The sequence below is a fragment of the Aythya fuligula genome, chromosome 2 (assembly GCF_009819795.1).
Source record: "Aythya fuligula isolate bAytFul2 chromosome 2, bAytFul2.pri, whole genome shotgun sequence".
Lineage (NCBI taxonomy): Eukaryota > Metazoa > Chordata > Aves > Anseriformes > Anatidae > Aythya > Aythya fuligula.
In genome coordinates this window covers 106,087,002-106,108,786 of record NC_045560.1, presented here as the reverse complement: position 1 = coordinate 106,108,786, position 21,785 = coordinate 106,087,002, and the positions used below count along the sequence as shown (strand labels likewise).

Below are 21,785 nucleotides of genomic sequence, written 5' to 3'. Positions count from 1 at the left end.
ATTTTGAAAGTTTCAACTGTTATAAATATATGTGGGGAAGGTTCACTTAGAAAAAGAATTTGATTTGGAAAGAATAACACGGAATTGTTTATCTCATCTTTAGCTGCCAAACTGTACTCAAAAACAACATTTGTCAGGATGCTGTTGCCTAATGTGTTTGCTGAACTATGAAAGCCTCAGGTTATTTATGTATTTAGTCTGAAAATTGAATTTAGTTCCTCTCATCACTGCGTTGCACGATGATGATGAATGGTATTTGACCAGATTGTTATGCTGGTGTGTGTGCATGTGGCCAATAGAGATAACAGCTTGCAATCACTACTTGTTATCATTGAAAATGTGAGGTACAGTGACTGGTAAGTTGCTTCCTTACACTTATTCCTTCATTTTTCAAGTTCAGGGCCAATGATCTGAATTCTTAAGCAGATATTATTCACATGGGTTTTTTACTGTCTTTTAAATAGGAATTTACCTGCATGAGGAGTAGTGTGCCAAATGGATTTTTTTTTTTTGGTGAATGCATTGTATATTTTGAGATAGAGTGGATAGGAAAAGGAAATCAATGTGTGAATGTAAAAGGTCTCCCAAGTTTGACCAGAAAATAAGCTCCATTGGAGTTGCCAAATAGTGCTCTCAGTAAAACTGTATAGGCGTTAAAGCAGGACTTGCAATTTTTCTTTGTTTTACTTTGGCTTTTTTTCCCCCTCCCTGATAAGATCTTGACATGCTTAGCTTGATCTGCTAAGCTTGCACTTGGCTCCCATTTATCTGGGGGAGGTGAAGAACAGTGACCACCACCCACCATGATAGGAAATTTCCCATGATAAAATGGGACTCTTTTCTCCTCCTCACCTGAAAAATGAAGTGATCACAGTTAAATATATGTGGTGGTACTGAGCTGGGAAATCAGCAAGGCAGTAACTGGGAGAGGTCATTAGAGTGAACTAGGGTGGTGGCAGTGAAGAGATGGGAAGAGTATATCAAGGAGTACGAGATAATACTTTTTCTCATCTCTTTTGGTACATTTGGGAGGGTAAATTTACGAGCTCCTCTCTATTACACTTTGGTCAAGAGGATCCTGTGATTCAGAGATAAGCAGAGGCAAATAAAGAGGCATTATTCTTGTTTGAGCAGTAGTGGCCCGATAAGGTCCCACAGCTATAGATCTCCTAAAAATGAGCAAATAAAAATTCCTCAGGTTGGTACTTTGGTCAACATTGTTGATGCTTTGCTTAGTTTTGGTTTTGTTTCTTTTCTTGGTGCTTTAGTACAGTGATTTATCTCTGGGTTATGGAGAAGCCTTTCCGTCTGCCTTTCCAGCCACTCATTGCCATGCAGCGGTCCTGTGGTGATAACAGCAATGAGAGATGCCAGTTTCCAAGGGAAGGTGCTCAAACACTTGTCTTCCCATCTCTGTCCGACCCACCTGTCAAATTCTTGCAACTTCACCATGTCATCTTCTTCCCTCCCTGCCCAGGCTCACGTTTCCCAACTCACTTGAGCAGTTTAGGAAGTGCTCCTTTCTCTCCCTCCTGTCCCAGTATGGCCAAGTTGTCTCACTTCCTTCTCCCTTAGTGCCAGGAGTCACCAGGTGGTGCTATTTCCCAAATAAATGCCCTCCTTTGTGTTGCAGTGCCCTCCAGCCCTTGGAGAAGGGTTGTGCAGCATTAGGTTTTGTGCTGCAGCTTCTTTCCTGGGCAGCAGTGTCAAATAGCGAAGGGTTTTGCTCTTAGCCATGGGTTCTGGCTTGAGCCAACCCCTCTGAGACACAGGTGTTCACTGGCTGATTCAGTCACAGGGGTTTTTATGATGTTGAGGACCGTAGAAGACTGGACTGCTTCCACACAGCTTGTGACCACACAGTTGGGCTCCAAAAGCTGCTGGTCTGTAGTGTAAAGTAAGCACAAGTCTCACTAAAGATGACCTCAGACTTTGTGCTATTGGGTACCTATCTGGGCACCCCGCAACCAGGGGGAGATTTTTTTTGCAGGTTCCTTGGCATGTGCTGCTGCTCCATAGGAGGTCTGTGTGCAAGTGACCACTCTGAAGGGTTTCTCCTTTCATCTTCTCATCTTATTAGTTAGCTAGGTTGATACCACCTAATTTCCAGCTGCTTTTTTAATAGACATCAAGCTCTTGCTTGAAACTATAGAGGCTGTTCAAAACAAGGGATTTAGCTTCTTAAGCAATTTGCCAGTACCCCAAAAAGCCACAACTTAAGATGAAGGAATGCAAATAAGCACCAAGTTCCCATCTTCCTTTTCACCAGGCTAGGCACTTCTTCCCCTACCACATGCTGGCAAGGGCAGAAGAAATTGATTGAGATTCCGCTCTTTGATTTCAATTTAATGTCTTCCATTTCTCTTGGCAGTTCAGTTACTGCTCTGAATTTGATAACTTGTGTGGTGGGGGGAAGGTAATGTATATGAGAAGGCTCACAGAATTAGCTGGAAATTAGTTGTGGGGAAGTATTTTCTAAATAATGTTAACGACTGAGCACTGTTATCTCTGCCATCCACACTCATGCTAGCATGGCAGTGTGGTTAGCTTGTACTTTGTGCAGTGCGATGAAGTGATTAAAAATATATATTTAAATTAGAGTATGAGGTTGTGTTTTTCTTTCTTTTTGACTAAAGTAGATGAGCTTTACAATTTACTAAGCTGGGTGTTCCTGTGCTTTAAATCTCTAGGCTTGCTGCAAAGTTTATTATTATCATTATTTAATATATTCTACATTGTTACTGTTCTTGAGTCATGTGAAGAGAAGGGAGCTGAGGTAGCTGTGGTACTGACCCACAGGCCATGTTTCTTCATCAGTCACATTTCTGTTTTGCCTCGTGGTTTTATTTATTTAGTTTTACTGTATTGGAGTTATTTTAAAAAATAGCTTTGAAGGAAGCTTCTTTGTTCTCCCTTTCCCTCCGCAGCCCCATTTCTCATAACCGATGATTGCTTTATAGCTCCATGCCAACTTTAAGGGAGGAATGGGGAGGGGAAAAAAAAAGAAAAAAGAAAAGGGGTTGGCAGTTCACAGAAGAGCAGCATGGTTTGTAAGCTCTGTGTGAGTTTGTGTACAGCAGTCACTGTGTGCCACTTTGTGATTTCTTGGATCATAGTTCAAGCAACTGGTACTCCTGCCATGCACTGCAGTGTAAAACAAGGGTTTGTTCCTTACTGCTGGTTTAATGCCATTTCAATCACTGGACTATGTGTGAAGGAAATATATCTCCTTTTCTGGCTGGATTGTCTTTCCATCATGGTCATGCCTTCCTTTGAGTCCCCACATTTGGAGAAACCTTTCCACATTTTGAGTCAATTCTTCAACTGAAGTTAGTGGAGTTCCTCATAGTTGAATAGCTAGCTGATGGTCTTGGTTTGAGATGAGAGAGAACATTTTTGATGAATCCTTTTGGAAGCCAAGTGTTTGGGAAGGAGAGAGGAGGGAAGGTATGGCCACTCCACTCATCCCAAAAGTCTTTTGGCTGCAGCAGCAGCTCTCCATGTCTCCCACCTTGCATGAAACACTTGAGATTGGAGGCCTTGTTATGAAAGTAGGGTAATGCTAAATAATCTTGCAAGCTCTCTAGGAGACAATTTATTTTCATATAATATTATATATCACAGAATGGTTTGGGTTGGAGGGCACCTTAGAGATCACTTGTCATGGGCAGGGACACCTCCCACCAGACCAGGTTGCCCCAAACCCCATCCAGCCTGGCCTTGAGCACCTCCAGGGATGGGGCAGCCACAGCTTCTCTGGGCAGCCTGTGCCAGTGCCTCACCACCCTCTGAGTGAAGAATTTCTTCCTTATATCTAGTCTAAATCCCCTCTCTTTTAGTTGAAAGCCATTATACCTTGTCCCATCACTACATGCCCTGACAGAGTCCCTCCCCAGCTTCCCATAGGCCCCCTTTAGGCCCTGGCAGGCTGCTGTAAGGTTTCCCCAGAGCCTTCTCTTCTCCAGGCTGAACAACCCCACCCCTCTTAGCGTCTCTTCATGGGAGAGGTGCTCCAACCCTCAGGTCATCTTTGTGGCCCTCCTCTGGACCCGTTCCAACAATAAATTCACTTTCCTAGAAGCATTCAAATCTTTGTATATGAATGCTCCTAGGAAAGTGAATTTATTCTTACAATTAACTCCTATATAGACAGTAGCTGCTCTTCAGTCTGTCCCATCTCTGGCCAAGCACGTCACTTTGACAGGATGCCAAAATGTGCTTGGCTGTCTGTGTTTGCTTTTGTACTTTCTGGTTTAGTGAGGCCGGCCATGATATTGTTTGGGGTCTCTGGGCACATCTCTGGTAAAAGCAGATAGATGCGGAGATCTTAATATTGGAGTCCAGGGGTGGGGGAAGGTTGGAATTACTCTTTTTTTCTTTACAAAAAAGGAAAGGACGCAGTGAAATATTAGAGAAGGTGTATTTGAAACTCGGGCACTAGGGTTTTCTGTTTCTAGAAGATAACTGAGCTAGGACCCGGTGGAGAGCAATGGAGAGAAACTGTCACAGTGAATATATCGAAAGTTTTTAGCTTCCAGAGAAAATCTGCAAAATGGCAGAACAAGTAGGAGAGCATTTGGCTGGCTCCTGGTAAAGCAGATAGCAGAGGAGCTGTATATGCCCGAATTTAATTCCACAGTAGGATGTGTGCAGGGCGCATGTGGAAGGAAACCACATGCTGAATAATCACGTTGGTAAGGGAGCCAAAACCTGGCAGCAGATGTTTTTCTATGATGGCTGAGTGGGAACGGGAGAGGTGGATTGGACTGCAGGGACACCCAGCTCTGAGGCGAAGCAGAATTGGCAGTCGCTGTAAGCATTTTACTAATCAATGTGGGCAAAAGGAAAACAAATAGAGAGAAGGGATCAGATGGTACATTATAGACTCGGAGATCAGATAGCATTAAGGCCTGGCCAGCAGATACTTTTCTATTTTAAAATGCTTATTAGGGTATACAGGTGGTAGTGAGGGTGCATATAAATACCAAGCAAACTCACTTAGCCCTTGGCTATCTCTTCAGGCACTTCAGTGGTTCTTTGTCACTGTAGCATCTGAACACTTTGGAAGTATCGCAGATCAAAATGCTCATAATGCAGTTACAAGGTAAAATCGAGTCATTACTATTTTCATTTAATAGCTGGTGAGTTGAGACCAGCAGAGCCAAAAGTTCTAGTGCCAAACACAGTCCTTGCAATGCTAGAAGGAAGGATTGTGCCATAATATAATAAGATGAACCTGGTTGGAGTCGAAAAACATCTCTGAGAACAAGCAGTGCATTTTCTATCTGTAGAGGGAGTTGGAACTGATCTAATTCTAATGCACACCAGAGGAAAAAGCCTTACTCTGCAGCTATTTCATGCTCCACAACACTAGCATGGGCCTGAAATTACACTAGCAATTAAAAATGATGACTAGGAGTGGTTTTTGCTGTGGGAGAATTGACACAGACCATCTTAACTCCATGGGAGTAATATACCCACTTACTTAAGAGACCAATATTAGTACGTATAATGAGTTTAGAGAAGAGTGTATGAGAAACAGAAATGCAAACAGGGATATTCTTGACATATGACCAAAAGAGCTGTGGTGTTTTGTACTGAAACAATGAGAAGCTGCAGAATAACCCTGCCCCTACAAACCCAGTTGCATTGAGATTGGTGTTTGTTCTGGGATGGATCACAAGGAGCTCCACTCCAGTACTCAGCAGTCGTGTTCCAGTTCATTTAGCAAACACCTTTCATTCTGGGAAATGCATGATAGCACATTGATGGTCCCAGAGACCAATTCTACTTCCAGTTCTTCCCTTCAAGAATTTGCTTTGCAACCAAGTATCCCCCGGACCTTTGCAGAGTGTCCAGTATGTCACTGGTGCCATAAAATTGTCTGGTGTTGCTTGGAGCTCCTGTTGCAGAGGCACCTTGCCAGGCTTGTGCAAGCTCTTCAGAGTACCTGAGGTAACAAATGAAGCCAATTAAAGGTGGTGAGCAGAGTGAGGGGAGAAGCACAAGCCTCTCACTTGGTAGAGGGCCTGTCTGGGAGGTGGCTTCAGGGCTGAAAAACCATGCTGCTGCTTTGGGCAGCAGGGTGCCCACAGCCCAGTGCTGAGCTCTGGAAGGTGGCTCCCAGCAAATCAACAGGAAAAGGGTCTTCTCTGAGGATCAGGTTGCTCATCGTGGAAATAACCTATTTCTTACCACACAGGGATGTACAGAAAATTAGAATTCACAAAAATTATTTGTGGCCAGAATGAGATGTGTATCATTTGGATCACAGAAGCAAGGCATCAGGACACCTCAGCCTGCTTTCCTCTGTCTCAGCCCACAGTCACAGGCAGTTTTATGTTCCCGAAGCAGCTGGGAGCCAGTGTGTCGGTCTGAGGGCTGCTCTTGCATTTTCATCGATGTGCTTATGCAGTGGTGGGGTTTGCTCACTTGATACGTCTTGCAGATGGAAAAACTGAATCCAGCAAGAAGCTATTTGCACTTCTTCCTAGACACCACCCCTCAGTGAGTGCCTGCGTTTTTGCTGGGGCAAGCCTGTCGCTTGGCAGGTTCAGTTCAGTCCCATGGGTGTCTCTGAACCCGGGTCTCCTGAAAGATATTATTTCTCCTTACTGCAGCGTCTTCAGACAAGTAAGCGATACCCATACACGGGGAAGGACAAAGGATATGTTTAAGGCAAGCAGAAGTTTACTGGGTAGGATTGTTCTTGGATTTGAATACTGCCCTTGGAAACTGTGATCAGGAATCTGTTGTGCATAACTCTTCCTTGTATGTTCATACAGTCAATAAAAACCCAAAGCCGGTTTCAGTTGCTCTTCAAGCTGCCTGCCACAGCCTTCCAGAGCAGCTGTAACTGGATTAGTAAGACATGGAAAATATTGCAATGCTGCTTGCATCTGATCTTCTGAGTAATGACTGAAATGTTAATGGCAGGCACGCAGCACTAAAGCAGGCTGCAAATAGCAAAGCTTTGTTTGTTTTGTTTGGTTTTGCTCAGTTCATGAATTATTATTTATTTATTTATTTATTTTACCTTGAATTGGAGTTTAAAATACAGCAATGTTCCTGTCCTCAGCCATACCACATGCCTTGTGGGTTAAGGGCGAGCATCTCTGCAAGCAGCAAAGATGCAGGCTGGATATCTCAGTGCTGCAAGCCAGACATTGCATGAGGAGCGACGTTCCTCCAAGATACCAGGCTTGACCAGAGCTGAGCATACATTTCTGCAGAAGCCTGCCAATACTTGATAGCGCAGGCCCAGCAATTTGTTTGATGATAGCTAATAAAATGCCAGCCATCCAGCAGCACTGCGATGTGATTACGCTGCTGCGAATTTTCAAATTCCATCAAAGTCCTGCTGTGGATAATGGGAATGGGCCAGGGGGATTCAGCTGTAAATCAAAAACTAAATCATGGCCAATTCTGACAGTGGAAAGAGCGGCTATTTTAATGTGCAGAGCCTGAACTGCCAAGTCCAAACCAGCTGCAGTATGGAGAGCGACTAAATTGAAAGGTCTCTGCTTTTTTTTAAGACTCATTGATTTTTTTTTTTCTTTCCCTAAAATTTAAGCCATATCTCTCTACTCTTTCTACTTCAGATTTGCCTGGCCAGCTGCAGAGATTTTGAGTGCCTTCTTTTGTATTACAAATATTAAATATATTGATGATAAAGGACAGTTTTCTCTCTCTCTCTTTTTTTTTTTTTTTTTTGGCAAATTCATACCAATTCAAGTGTTCTCATCTGTACATCTTAATTACTTCAACACTGGTAGTTCTGCAGTCAGCAAAGCAAGGACCTCTCCTTGCTACCTGTTGTGGTGCTGGCAGGAGTCAGGTCAGCGTGTAACAAAAAGGAGAATTTAATGGGAAATCTTGAGCATAAACTGGCTTCTCTGTTATTTTCAGTTAGTAAGGAAGCGGCCAAGAAACTTGTCCATTGGCATGAATATATGACTGGGAGCCAGGAATTGTTCTTTATTCCAATAATAAGGAACAGCTAGCTTCGTCTCTGAGCAAATCCTCTTCCATGAGAGCAGTACAGCTTTCTGACTGTGTCCTTATTCTGTATGTTGATCTGGCCTTTTTTTTTTTTTTTTTTTTTTCTTTCCTCTCTGTGTCTGTAAGATGTCACAAGACAGCGTTCCCTCACTGGAAGGTACACCAACAAGACCCTTAGTGGCCATATTTGAACATCGCTGTTTCTGGTGCATGCACTTAGTGCACCTCAACAGCTTGCTGGTATTGCCCTCTGCCTGTAGCCTGGCTCTTCAGCAGCATGAGGAGCTTTTGGGGAGCCCTGGCAGCAACTGGCTTTGAGGGGCAGATGCATTCCTTGCGAGGTGTAGGGGCAGACATGCCAAGTGCAGTAAAATCTACTTTGGGCATGCCTCAAGTCTTCCTGCTTACAGAAAAGGTTAAAGAGTTTTCACTTTCAAAAGTTTCTAACATTATGGTTGAAAAATAATGTATGCTTTACTTGCTTTTTTTTTTTTTTTTAAATTATTTTTATTATATTTATACCCTACAGGTTGTTAGGGTATGGTCATTCTTGCGATATGCAAGACTAACTCCTGTTAAACCCAGCCAGCTCTAATGAGACATCTGCGTCTAGACCACGTCTGAATGAATCTTAGTTATTACCAAAAAGTGCTTTGGAAGGGCAGACATTTTCAATTTCTACAAATTGAAATACCCTGGATTAAATCCTGGATTTGTCTAAATTGATGGGAAAACTTCCATCCTTCCAAGGGAGCCGTGTGTGTGATCGGTATTTTGTAGAGATCAGTTCTCCTTTACTTCTCAGTGCAGATTTTTATGGCACCCGTCGCCAGGGTATCTCAACCCTCTTTTAAAGCTGAAATGGGAAGTTAGTCATGAGATCTGTAGTGATTACAAACCAGATGTTCTTTTTTTCTTTCTTCTTACTTTGCAAGTAGAGGACAGAAGGCAGTTTCTGCAGTGTGTTTGTTTTTAGCATGCCATTTCCCCATGTGAAATACCGTATAGTATTCTTGTTCTATTTGCATTTCCAAAATTTTAGGATCATAAAAGATTTTTTGCATGGTTTCTCTGATTTTACATATATTAAAAAGCCCTGTGTGTTAACATGGCACAGAAGGATTCTGTGCTGTCAAGAATAAAATAGCTGTTGCAGCAGGATGCGTAATTATAGGACTACTATTTAGTCATCAGTCACAGAATGCATGGATTTTTTTATTTTTTTTTTTGTGAATTCTCCATTTATTCTGTTTCAGATGTGGAAAGAATTTACATGAAGAATTTAGTTTGCTCAGCACGATGAGGCTTGACCCATCTGAATATATTAAAAGCTGTTACATATCTGGGCTAAAGAATAAGGCCCTAATCAGGGATGTGTTTGTGGAGTCATATAGCTCCATTCCACGTGGAAAAGTGCTTCAAGCACTCAGTCCTACGGTGGTGCAAAGGTATAAAAAAGACATCCATATTTAAATAAAGAGCTAATTTTTCTTTTTTTTTTTCTTTTTTTTTTTTTCTTTTTGTTTTTTTCTCCCCTGCCAGAACGCGCACATCTGGAACAGTGGATAGAGGAATATACCCACTGCCTATCTGTAATGGGAAAATGCTTTTCTCTTTTCCTAATATATATGGCTCGTATTTTACACTTTTTTTTTTTTTTTTTTTTTTTTTTTAAATCTTCCTGTGCTGCTGTGGATCAGCCAGCAGAAATCAGCATCTTGGTTGTTGTTTGCCTGCGGATTAGTTGCCAGCATCCTGTAATTCTGCTGGCTTGAAATGTAGCCTCTTCTTCCTTACAGTAATGGGAGCAGAGAAGAGCCAAATGGGGTGGTTCTCTGCGAGCAGGAGTGTGGGTGGAAGCACTGAGCTTTGTGGCATGCTGCTCTCTGCTCCGGAGCTCTTAAAATCCTCCTGCCTCAATCTGTGGTTAAAGGATTTCAGAGGAGTAGAGAATGTGTTTTCAGGGTTATGGAGGGAAAAAAATCAAGAATCCATCATGCTTGCGTTGGTTCCTTGTATTTATCAGAACCATCTGATACTGCTTCAGATTTTCACATCCATTTTGCAGACTGGGGGAGATTCTGAAGTTGTGGCTGCTTCTGGTAAACTAACAGTGGTTTCCTTACTGTGGATTACATTTCTACTCCTTTCCTTCCTCCCCACCCCTTTTGCTCATCTCAGTGCAATGCATTTTGTAACTGAAACTTTGAAAATGTGCTACGAGGCTTGTGAAGAAGAAAGGAGAAAAGCAAACGTGCGGTTGGTCCCGTGAGTGACTCATCCAACTGTTCTTCTGACGATGCAAATGACTGCGTATGCCTGCCTCAGTCGCTGCTAGTGCATCAGGAACAGGACTCTTGACTCAGAGTCGTCATTACAGACACATTCCTTGCTTGCTGCTCCTTCCATGGGGTGGTATGCTCCCGATCATGACGTGTGCATTATATAGTGTTGAAACCTTTGGATTTCATGTGGATCAGGATTCTTCAGAAGAATTACAAGGATCTGTTCCTCAAAGCGTGACACAACTCCTCAGGACATATTCCCAGTTTCTGAAGCTTGTCAAATCCACTCAGCTCACTACTGCTGTGACCTTTTATATAGGCCAAAATTTTATTCCCTGGTATGTGTTTGATGTTACATGTATACCAGTGGACTGAAATAAAAGAACTAGATTAAAGGATGAAAAAAGCTGGAGAGCAGCAGAACTTTTGAGAACTGAAAAAATAAATCATCCACAAGCATGAGTGTTACCAAGGCATGTGGCTTGACAAGTCTGTTATCCTTTGAAGAAAAAGAAACAAAACCAGGATGATCATCCTCATCGCAGTTTAGAAAAATGAATGTATGTAGGGAAAGACCATGTAGCAAAGAACAAAGCAGGTGGTAGCAGGAATGCTTTGCATATTGTAGTGTGGAGGTAAAACTGAACACGTTGCTGAGAAGTGAATGACATTTCTACTTCTTTGAAGCAGCCATGCTTGCTTTTGTTTTTGTAAGAGCTACTTGGAAAGTCATTCCCTCTTGTCAGCAAAATATGAGGTCTGATTAGCAGTACAAGATTTCTATGAAGTTTTCAAGTTGTTGCAAAACATCCACATGCCATGCTTTGCTTTGCTTTTGGGCAGGTGGGTGTTTTACCTGATGCCTGTGAGCATGGTGCTGTGAACTGAAAGTGTCTGCGCAGCTTTGAATTCAGCAGTAGAATGACATTAGTAGAACTGCCTAAAGTAGGAAGGTTTTTCTGTTTCATTCCCTTCCCCTCTGGGCTGTAATGATGCTGAGGTAGCTGGCCATTCAGACCCTTGAGGCAATGAGATGGGAGGGCTTTTTTTTCGGCTGAACCCCTTTGTGCCATAAACTGACTGCTCCTGGAGAGTGTAGGCTGGCTTCACTGGTGGTCCAAGTCCATTGGTTTTACTGGAGTTAAACCATGGGTAAATTGTAGTCAAAGCAACCACAGCAGCAAAGTCTAAGGATGCCTGTAGGTATTTGAGGGCTTACAAGGCTGGCACGTGCTTGGCTTTAGCTGTGCTCATTGCGAGAGACGTGAGGGAAACAGAAACTTCTGAAGTTTGGTTAACGTTAGCATGAAACGCTAGCAGGAGTCATGAACTGGAAGTCAAAGACGCAGGAGTTTCCATTAAATGAGCTGGGCTCTAATCCGTGCGTGTGGATGTCACGTCCCTGCTGGTGACTGGGTTCCTCTTGCTTAAGAGATGTAATTGCAGTTGCCCTTCTTAGTGACCCATCAAGGGAGCAGAAATAAAGTACACGAAACTAAAGTATCATCAGGTCACACGAAGCAATATCTAGTTTCGAATGCAGTGGCAGAAACTACGTCCCCACAAGAAGGAAACATAGTTCTCCACATTGAATGGGTGGTAGGTTGGTAGTTTTTTTCCCCCACGGCATTTTAAATCCAGCATAATAATTAGATTCTCAGTTTCAGCACAGAGGATTGTCTCTTTTAAAATGTGTTGTGCTCTCCTGGTCTAGTAATTATACAGAAATGTCAGCTGGAATTGATAATGAAGGCAAAATTTGGGAAAAGCAATAGGATGTGTTGCTGCTATTGATCAAAGGCTACAGGGCTGGTTTTAAACACTTACTCTCTTTGATCTTTTTTTTTTCTATCGATTGAACACAGTAGATAAACAACTGTCTGTGTAGCATGAGCATTTATTGTGGCTTTTAAGCTGACTAAGGACAGCTTTGAATTAAATATGAGAGTTGAAATGATGGTTTTCTAATAAGTGCAGTGTATCAAGACTTTGCAGTGGTGTTATAGTTTCATTTAAACACAGGGGAAGGAAATTAAATACTGACATTCTTTTTCTTTCATATTTGAAAAGAATATAAAAATTACAAAATTGATTACGGGAGAGGCAAAGGCTTTTTTCTTTTTAAATATAGTTATTTAGTGCTGTCAAACTGCTGTCTTGTCTTGGCAATTTCAGATAAATTTGTGTAAGTTACTCAAATGCCTTAAAATGCAAGATACAAATGGATGTTAGGTGAGTTTCTGCAATCGGTTCCAATGAAATTAATAGAAAGCTTTCCACAGACTTTTTAATGACTTGGATGGGGCCCTGGGCAGTCATCGGTGATGCCTCAGAAAGGTCAGGATCGATTTCCTGGCATCCTCTTAGTCTCTAAGGAGGCTCTTTGCATTTCTCTGGGAGACACAGTGATATTGCTGTTCCTCTTGCTTTATAATTCTCTGTGTTTATATTCTGCTACCTAACATGCAAAGCTTCTCAGGATAACAGAGGGAAGATGAAAAATGCTGCTTTGGGGGGAAGTTGCTCATATCTTAAATGCCTAAAATAGTCATTCTGAGTAATGTCAAGCTTTCTTCCCTTCCTCTTCTCCCCATCCTACCCCTTGTCTGGAAGGGATTCTGCATTTGGTTTCAGTATTGCACTGCTCTTATCTTTCCTTATTGATTGTGGTGGGGAAATAAGTGCAAATCGAAGCAGCCTTCTGCATCGCAGTGTGGAGAGCAAGTTGTGTCGTGTTTAAAGCAGCGCTGCTCCACCCTTGTCCAGCAAAACACGTCTCAGGGGATTTGACCCTTTGGATTCCTGCTTTTTAAAAAATACCTGAATATCTGAACAGGCCTGAATGAATTATTCTCTGGCCCATGGTTTTGCTGGGTTTCAAACACCGTGTTTGAAAATGCGTCTTTTTTTTTTTAACAAGTTAATGGTTGTGCTTGAAGTGCTGCACCCCTTCCAACAGGATTATAAATGCACCCCAAAAATACAAGACTTCAAGAGAAGGAAGTCTTGGGATGAGGAACAGGGAGAACTTTTCATAATTCTGACATTAAAAAAGTAATAATCCCTGTGCTTTCTTTTCTGTTGAACTATTTCACCTGCCCCCCTTGCCAATAGGAAAAAAAAATGTCATGGAAAATTTCTTCAGGTGAAACACAGATACCTAGGGTCTCCTGAATTCACTGTCATGCTTTTCCTTAATTTCAGGATACCGGGGTTGGGAAATCAAGCATTGTTTGTCGATTCGTCCAGGACCACTTTGATCACAATATTAGTCCTACTATTGGGTAAGTACCCTGCATAATATCATTTTTCTTATACAGACACTGCCCTCAGCTGAGCTACTTTCTCTTCTCCTTACTTTCAAGGCTCTGAACACTGCATATATTTTTTTTTCTCTACTTTGCCAACCTCATTGAACCCTTTAGTCTCATGTTACCTGCTTAGAGAGCCTGGGGCTGCCCAAACCAGCTCTGCTCTGCTCTCCCTGTTCTGGGAACCCAACGTGGGCTCCAATTTACTTCATGGCCATGTGTTCTCTGATGGAGAGGCTGTCAGAGCTGTGCCTTGTTTCTCATGTGAGTGATGTCTCTTGAAATCACCTCTTTGCTGGAGCTGCCCAGGACCTCTACCAACCTGTGTTGTGCATGGCCATGGCTTCCAGGTCTTGTGTTCCTTTCACTCTTTGCACAGGCCAGTGTATGGTATAATACATGTTAAACACATATGTCTCTCTCTCTATATATATTAATATAGAGAGAGAACCTATATGTATATGAGCTGACAATGGGTGAATGCCACATGTTTTATTGTTTACTTTCCATGCAGCAGAACAATTGGGAAACCTGTAAGTAAAGGCTTGTTGCTTTGGTTTTCACAGAAAGAAGACTTGAGGCTAAAATCTGGTATTTTTTGTGTTTGTGTAAACATGTAGATACTTCAGATTTCCATGAACACAAAGGAACAGAAAAAGAACCTCGTAATTTATTTTTTTTTTCCCCTGCAAGTTCCTAGTGAGCCCATAACACCTAAATAATCCCATGAATTATTTTTTTTTTACTGCTCCCTTTCTAATGTATCACATTTTTCTTCCCCTGTCTTACACCCATCTTAGGTCTCTTACTCATCAAGAATTTCCCATGGGAGATGATGCTTTGATCACAGGAGTTTAGGATTAAAATTACTTTAGTTCCAAGTGGTCAATGAGGTATCAAATTTAATCCTTGGAGTTTAACAACCCAAACAGGCTATGATCTGCACAATGACCAGGACATCCTATGGCTGAGTGGTGACAGAAGAATGATGGCAAACCCTTAATGTTCCTAAGTTGTCCATGCTGTCAGGCTAGACCATGATATTGACAGTGCCTGTTCCCAGGTGTGGATGTGCTTTCATCTAAGTTTAGGATTGTCCTTGTTTTGAAAAAGACAGGATAATGCAATTTAAACAAAGTATAATTAACGCCTGCTCTTTAGAAAAACTGACAGGCTTCTTCATTTCAGACCATCAAAAGCATACTAGTCCTGTAGCTGATTTTAATTCCTTTTTCTTTTTCTTTTTCTTTTAATATTCTAGGGACAAATCTGCCAAATCCAGCAGTGCCTGGAAAAAAATTGAAAATTCTTGAACTTTTATGGGGAGAGGAATTGAATATATGATGTTCACAAAGGAGTAACTTGGGTGGAAAGGCTGACCTTTCTTGTGTGTTACAGCTGTTTTAAATCTGCTCTGAAAGATGGGTAATTTTTTTGAGTGCTGTTCGGAGGGCTGCAAGATTTCTTTCAAACCTCTGTGTTTGAATGCAGAGGAACTTTTTGAAGTTCCAGGGCAATATTGGACTCCCACTTGTAATGAATAGAGAAAAATAGGCAGAGAGAAGGGAACCAAGCAAGCACATAATGAGTAACATTACTGACTGAAGGACACTTGTTGGCAGTGAAGAAATTGATGGAAACTTGAGTGGTTCTTCGCTTCTGTGTCATCATCAGCGTTTTTCCCAAGTAGTTGTTGTTGCCAAGTAAATGTCTTCTGCTCAAATGGGGAAAAAATCCTTTAATTTTCATAATTGTGATAACAGAGGAAAAATATTTTTCTATTTGAGGATTAAATTGTGAAGGCTAGTTTGCATGCAGATGATAGTACTTGTCTGTGTAGGATGACTATGTCAATAAGTCTTCTGTTGTCATTATTTTTTCAGAATTAATCTAGTTTTAAATATACAGTCCTTGAAATCTACAGTAGCTGCTGAGGCTCTGAAGTTCCTGTTTTTGGAACAGTGAAGTGTTGCTTAATGCTTCAAGTAGATGCATTAAGCTGAAAGCACCCACCCTGAAAATAACCAAAGAAAATGCTGCTTTTTGTTTATTTGTTTGCTTATTATTTTTGCTTATTATTTGTTTGCTTGCCTTACTTAATATTTTTGTATGCAATGCAGCATTGTTAGATTCATGCAGTTTGCAGATGGCTGTAGAGAAGAACTCTTGTACATCATTCTCAGATGTTTTGATCAGTCATATGTCCTTGATATAATTTGGTGCTTTTGTTATGACAGTGCATTGTATCAAATGCATCTTTATGAGCTGGGAAAAAAAAAAAAGTTTTCACAACAGAAATTGCTCAGCAGTGTCCAGATAGCATAAGGGAAAAAAATCTACCAGAGTTTGGCAGTTTCTCCTAGCCAGTTTTCAGTTCAAATGCTCTAATGTAGAAAAAGCCTAAAAAGTTATTTCCGAATAGAAGTTACACTATGAAACCATAGGCAAATCACATTTCCTACAAAAAAATAAAAGAAGCGACAAAGTTTTCTTCATCTGTGTTGACAGGGGGAAGAACTTTATTTCAATTTATTTACTCTGTGCATTTCAGCAGGTGACTTGTCTGTTCCCTACTGATCAAAGTGACCATCCTCCTAGATTTAATTGAAAATCCATGTATTTGTTGCCTGGTATGATGCTGACTGACATATTCTCAGGTCTGTATCACCAAGAAGATGGAGACAGGTGGTAGCAGCATCTGAGCATGAGTGGCAGGAGCGTTTGTGTTCCTGTGCCTGTGCACATGAGCCCTTTGAGCTGCAGAGGTTTTTCACTTTTTGTAGGCATTTTATCCAGGTTTTGGTGGTTCCCTATATGTAGTCTATCCCAGCAGAACTGGCTAGGATCTGTAGTTTCCTTTTTTTTTTTTTTTTTTTTTTTTAAATCAATGTCACTCATGTAAAGAATTTATGCTGCTTCCTTCTTTTAACCATAAATGAGATCCCCCTACTCTTCTTTTCAGAGCATCCTTCATGACTAAAACTGTGCCTTGTGGGAATGAGCTTCATAAATTTCTGATCTGGGATACAGCTGGTCAGGAGCGGGTGAGTATTAACTGTGCAGTACATCTTGGTCTCTTACAATGCATTTGCTCACTTAAAAACAAAAACAAACAAACAAAAAAAACACACAACGTTTTTCATCTTAAGAAGACTTTGCAAGTGTAAATCTGCTGAATTTTTTGTAAGGCTCTGTGAAGTGGGTGGTTGGCAGTCACTGTTAAACAGGTTCCCATTTCTCAGCTGGGGAAAATGCAGAAGCAGGCTGACAGTACAACTGACCTAAAAGAAAAGCTGGCCGTGGATTTCAGCTCTAGTTTCACAATGGAGCTGTGCCTTAGCTTGCAGATGTTACCTGTGCCCACACCGTGATCATTAAGGGCAGCTGTGTAAGTTATTGGCCACTTTCTTTGCCACAGCTTGGGCTGTGCCTGAAGGCTGGGCAATTCTCCTGTTGTTTCCCCAGGGTTATGTGTGGCAGCTTTCATTTACACTGGAAAGCAACTTGGCTAAGCTGGTGGTGACTCCAAGACTGTCCGGAGCTGGGACATTGAATGTAGGCACAAGCTGTGTCTGCTGGTGTTGGTTTTGAAATTAGTACTGGCAAACTGAACCATGTAGGGTTTGTTTCTTGATTTTCTTTATTTTTTCTTAATTTTCCCCAAGTGGGTTAAGTGAATTGCTCAAATTAAATAGCTTTTCCTTTGGCTTTTCAAAAAAGCCATAATGGAAATCACGGGCAATCGTTCATATTGATTGTATACACGCCTGTTTGGTCATTTGTTTCTTTTAAGAGGTTTAATGGCAGTGGTGTTCTGCAACAGGCTGACTGTAGAGTTCTCTTAATCTATGCCTACATTTATGTTGAGAAATACGTTGAGAAATATATTAAAAAAAAAAAAAAAAGGAAAAATCCATGCACATGTTTTAAAGCATCTTTAAAACTTGCTGTTAAATTACACTGCTCCTGTTCTTAGAAAAAAGCAGCTACGCTCATGGTAGGGTGGGGCAAAATTAGATGCTTATACAGACTGCACTGTCTGTCCTGCTGCATCCTGCTGCGTTCTCCAAACCTCGCGTGTGAATTGCAGACAATAAAGAATGTTGCTGTTAAGTGCAGGAAATACTCATGCTTTTCTTTACAATGTGCAGCATAACGTAAAGCGGGCCTGCTGAAATCTGTTGACTCTTAGCAATTTGGCATGTTATTTATGATGGGAACAGAGATATTTTAAAACGTTCATGAAATACAGCATAATCCCTTCCCTTGAACCTTTTTTGTTCCATTTCTGAATGGCCTGGAGCTGAAGAAGACTGTGTGTGGGGTTTCAGTTGGTCAGAGATAGCAAAGGTTCATTTGCTTTCCCATGGTTTGCTTCTCCTTGCTTATTCTTTCCCCTTCCTCTCTCCACTGCCCTACTCCGCCTTTTTTTTTTTTTTCCTCCTTTGTAGCTTTTTGGCACATAATCATAGAATCACAGAATATCCTAAGTTGGAAAGGACACACATGGATCATCATCCAACTCCTGACTACACACAAGACTAACGAAAAACTAAATCATATGTCTGAGAGTGTTGTCCAAATGCTTCTTGAACTCTGGCAGGCTCAGTGCTATCACCACTACTCTGAGGAGCCTGTCCCAGTGCCTGAGCACCCTCTGGGTGCAGACCCTTTCCCTAACACCCATCCTGACCCTCCCCTGTCCCAGCCCCATGCCGTTCCCTCGGGTCCTGTCGCTGTCCCCAGAGAGCAGAGCTCAGCGCCTGCCCCTCCGCTCCCCTCGTGAGGGAGCTGCAGGCCACCATGAGGCCTCCCCTCAGCCTGCTCTGCTCGGGGCTGAACAAACCAAAGGACATCTCCTCATACATTTTCCCCTCCAGACCTTTCACCATCTTTGTAGCCCTCCTTTGGACACTCTAACATTTTTATGTCCTTTTTATGTTGTGGTGCCCGAAACTGCACACAGCACTTGAAGGGAAGCTGCACTCAGACAAAGTAGAGCAGGACAGTCCCTTCCCTAAATCTGTTAGCAATGCTATTCCTGATGCACCCCAGGACATGGTTGGCCCTCCTGGCTGCCAGGGCATGCTGCTGGCTTGTGTTCAGCTTGCTGTCGATCAAAACCCCCAGATCCCTTTCTTTGTGGCTGCTCTCTAGAGTCTGTACACACAGCCAAGGTTGCCCCATCCCAGGTGCAGAATCCAGCACTTGTTCTTGTTGAACTTCATATTGTCGGTGATTGCCCAGCTTCTATTTTGCATCTCTGCAAGGCCTCTCTGCCCCAGAGGGAGTCAACCACTCCTCCTAACTTAGTGTCATTTGCAAACTTAGAATGTACTTGAGTCCTGCATCCAGATCATTTATAAAAAACATCAAAGAGAACTGGCCCTAAAATGGAGCCCTGTGGAACCCCATTAGTGACTGGCCACCAGCCTAATGTCACCCCATTTACCATCACCCTTTGAGCTCAGCCCATCAGCTAATTGTTCACCCATCATGTTATGTACTTTATATAGAACTCTGTCTCTGAGATGTAGGTATAAATGTGAATCTATTTTCCTGCATAATCTTAAGACTCTCAAAGCATGTTAGGAGTATTAGTTTTGTAAAGTAGGTGAGTATTAATAAGCATTATTTAGGAAGCTGAATGATAACTCATTTGAGGCAGGAAATCTGTGACTGAGCTTTGACTCTTGGATACAAAATCTGTCCTTTATGCCCCCCTCCCTCCCCTTTTAAGCTCATCATTTTCCAAACATCTGCTTTCCTTTCCTTTTTCTAGCAGTGATGAGCAGTGGCAACCACAAATATGGCTAAATTATTCAGAATATGATACATATAAGTTATGTTAATGGTTTTCATGTGTAATAATGAATTATAACATCCCTAGGCCGGGGTCCTAAAGGGAGCCTAGGGATCTTTTTCTTCTGTATTTCCACAATGCATTTCCAGTCCTTTGGACTCTTGTAATCTGGGGTGATAAATGATGTTGATGATTGTTGAACACTGTCTACCAAGTCAGCTGAGTTTCTCAAGATGAGGTTGATGTTGTTCCAGGTGGTTCTCTGCCCTGGAACATCCCCATTTTATGGGTAAACGCATTGTGCCTCTCAGTAGCTTATTGATTTTAATTTCTGTTTGGGACTGTCATTACGTTGTCTTCATCATGTTGCTCCTTCTGATCATGCTATTCAAGAAAGCATGACTTCATGCTATCTATCCTCTGAACAACAGCGATGACCCAAAGCTTGCAACCTACCCCAAACTCTGGGCCTGCTGCTGTTTTTGTAGTGTGTTAATGAATGCATTCTAAATGCTGTTTCTGCTTTGAGAAATACAACTTAGAATACGTTTGTAAGCAGACTAACAACTGTTGTCCTTTCCTTGTTCTCTTTGGTTTTGTTGAGTCTTTATGTTCCAGTGATAAAGTCTGGGAGTTTTGTCAGTGCTTCTACTGTCAATACTGCTGATAACTCCGTTTAGGACTTCCTGCTCTTTCAGCATTGGGTTAATTTGGCTTTGTTCTTCTAAATGCCAGGCCAGGCACAGGACATGCATGTGCTTATTCTGGAGCTGGGGGACCATGTACTTCCCCAGCTGTGCCAGCTATTGCTGTGTCTGCATGCTGTGTGCCTCCTGGTCCCCCTCAGCAAGCTAAGAGAACCTGGAAATTCATGGGACTTTTTCTGAAGAGTCACACACAGGATGGTGAGGAAGCAAAGGAGAGAGAGAAGCAAGCTGGAGGCACTCAGCACCCCCTTGAGGCATTAAATCAACTTTCAGATACCCATTTGTAGCTTTTCAAGCCTTTGGAAACATTGGTCACTACTGGTTTTGAAAGCTTGTAGTAATGCTTAGGTGTTATTGAAGAAACTGAGTATACAGACCAGCCAGCCAGAGCTTGGTTGTGGAGAGCAGATAACTTCTGATTGGTGTGGATATTAGATATACTATTTTCATTTCTTTTGTGTCAGGAGACTTGGAATTGTAGGCAGAGCCAAGAAGTAACTAAAATTGCCATTTCATGGGAGATAATAAGCAGCTGTCACTTCTGCACAATGACAACAATGCACCAGAAAATGGAGATGAAAAGCTTTTCTATCGCAGTGTTGGTGGCAGAGGATGCTCAGCACGCTTCTTGGAGGAGAGCTGGGGAGAGGGACGTGGCTTTCCAGCAGTGTTTGCTGTGGAGAACATATGTTGTAGTTGATGACAAAAGGAGAAAGCTTGTTAATCCTTTTATCTTGTTTCTTCTTTTGCCTTTCTTGGGTAGGCAAAGCGTTAAACTGGCAGCATGCTTAACAAAATCCCTCTGCTTTTCTGTGTCTCTGCAGACCCAGTTGTGCGATGTTGGTTTGTTTTCAGATGAGCTCACTTTATTCTGTTTTTCAGACTGTCACCTTCCCTCCACCCAGCCTGTTTTCCAAATCTCCCTTTCTGCCCATCTTACATTTTTTTTTCCCCATCAGCTTTAAATTGTTGCTGTGGACTTCAGGACTTAAATTCATGGCAATTATGTTATTGTTAGCAAAGACTCCCTTCCCTAAGAACAATCTCTTCACAAGTTAGCTAATGATGTTTTTATTAGCATATATTTTGGTTCATGATGCCCTAAGTAGCTTCTAATTACAATGCTTTGTCTGAATACCTTGGGTGGCTGCCAGCTTTCCATTTTGCCAGCTGAGGAATATTGTAGCAAATACTTAGGGAGCCTGAGGGCCATGTTTCTAGGGCAGAAAAATTTATCTTTGTCCTTTTTAAGTTTACTCTTTTTTTTTTCCCTTTAACTGTTCATTGATGTGGTACTTAGGGACATAATTTATTGGTGGTTGGGCAATAGTTGGACCAGATGATCTTGGAGGTCTTTTCTAGCATTAATTATTTTATGATTTCCCAGGAAAAGATTGGCAAAGATATCTGTAGCATTTCATAGTCATCTCTTTTCTGGGTGACAGTAGTTGTTCTGGTGATTCGAAGACAAGGTGTGTAAATGTTCCTTGATGGGAGGGCTTTTTTGCCTCATTTATCCTAAGCTGGATCCTAGATGTTGGAGCTAAACAGAAGTAGTGAATTTCTGCTCTTTAATGGGTAGAGGAGGCAGGGTACCTTAATGTTGGTACCACAAAACCATGAGAAACTGGTTCAAATGTAAAATCTGGCTGCAACCTAAGATGACTTCTTTCCAGAA

The 21,785-nt window shown here is 41.9% G+C and overlaps 1 protein-coding gene across 3 annotated transcripts in view; it reads left to right on the top strand.

The window, feature by feature from the left end:
- Positions 1-21,785, top strand: part of RAB31 (RAB31, member RAS oncogene family) — a 62,469-nt gene that overhangs the window by 11,478 nt on the left and 29,206 nt on the right. For 2 of the 3 annotated variants that reach the window (XM_032181831.1, XM_032181830.1), the window contains exons 2-3: positions 13,491-13,570; positions 16,560-16,641. In XM_032181831.1, coding sequence (XP_032037722.1) covers positions 13,491-13,570; positions 16,560-16,641 — 162 coding nt within the window. Of the gene's footprint in view, positions 1-10,822; positions 10,847-13,490; positions 13,571-16,559; positions 16,642-21,785 lie in introns of those variants that run through there. The other variant, XM_032181832.1, reaches the window with a different exon arrangement.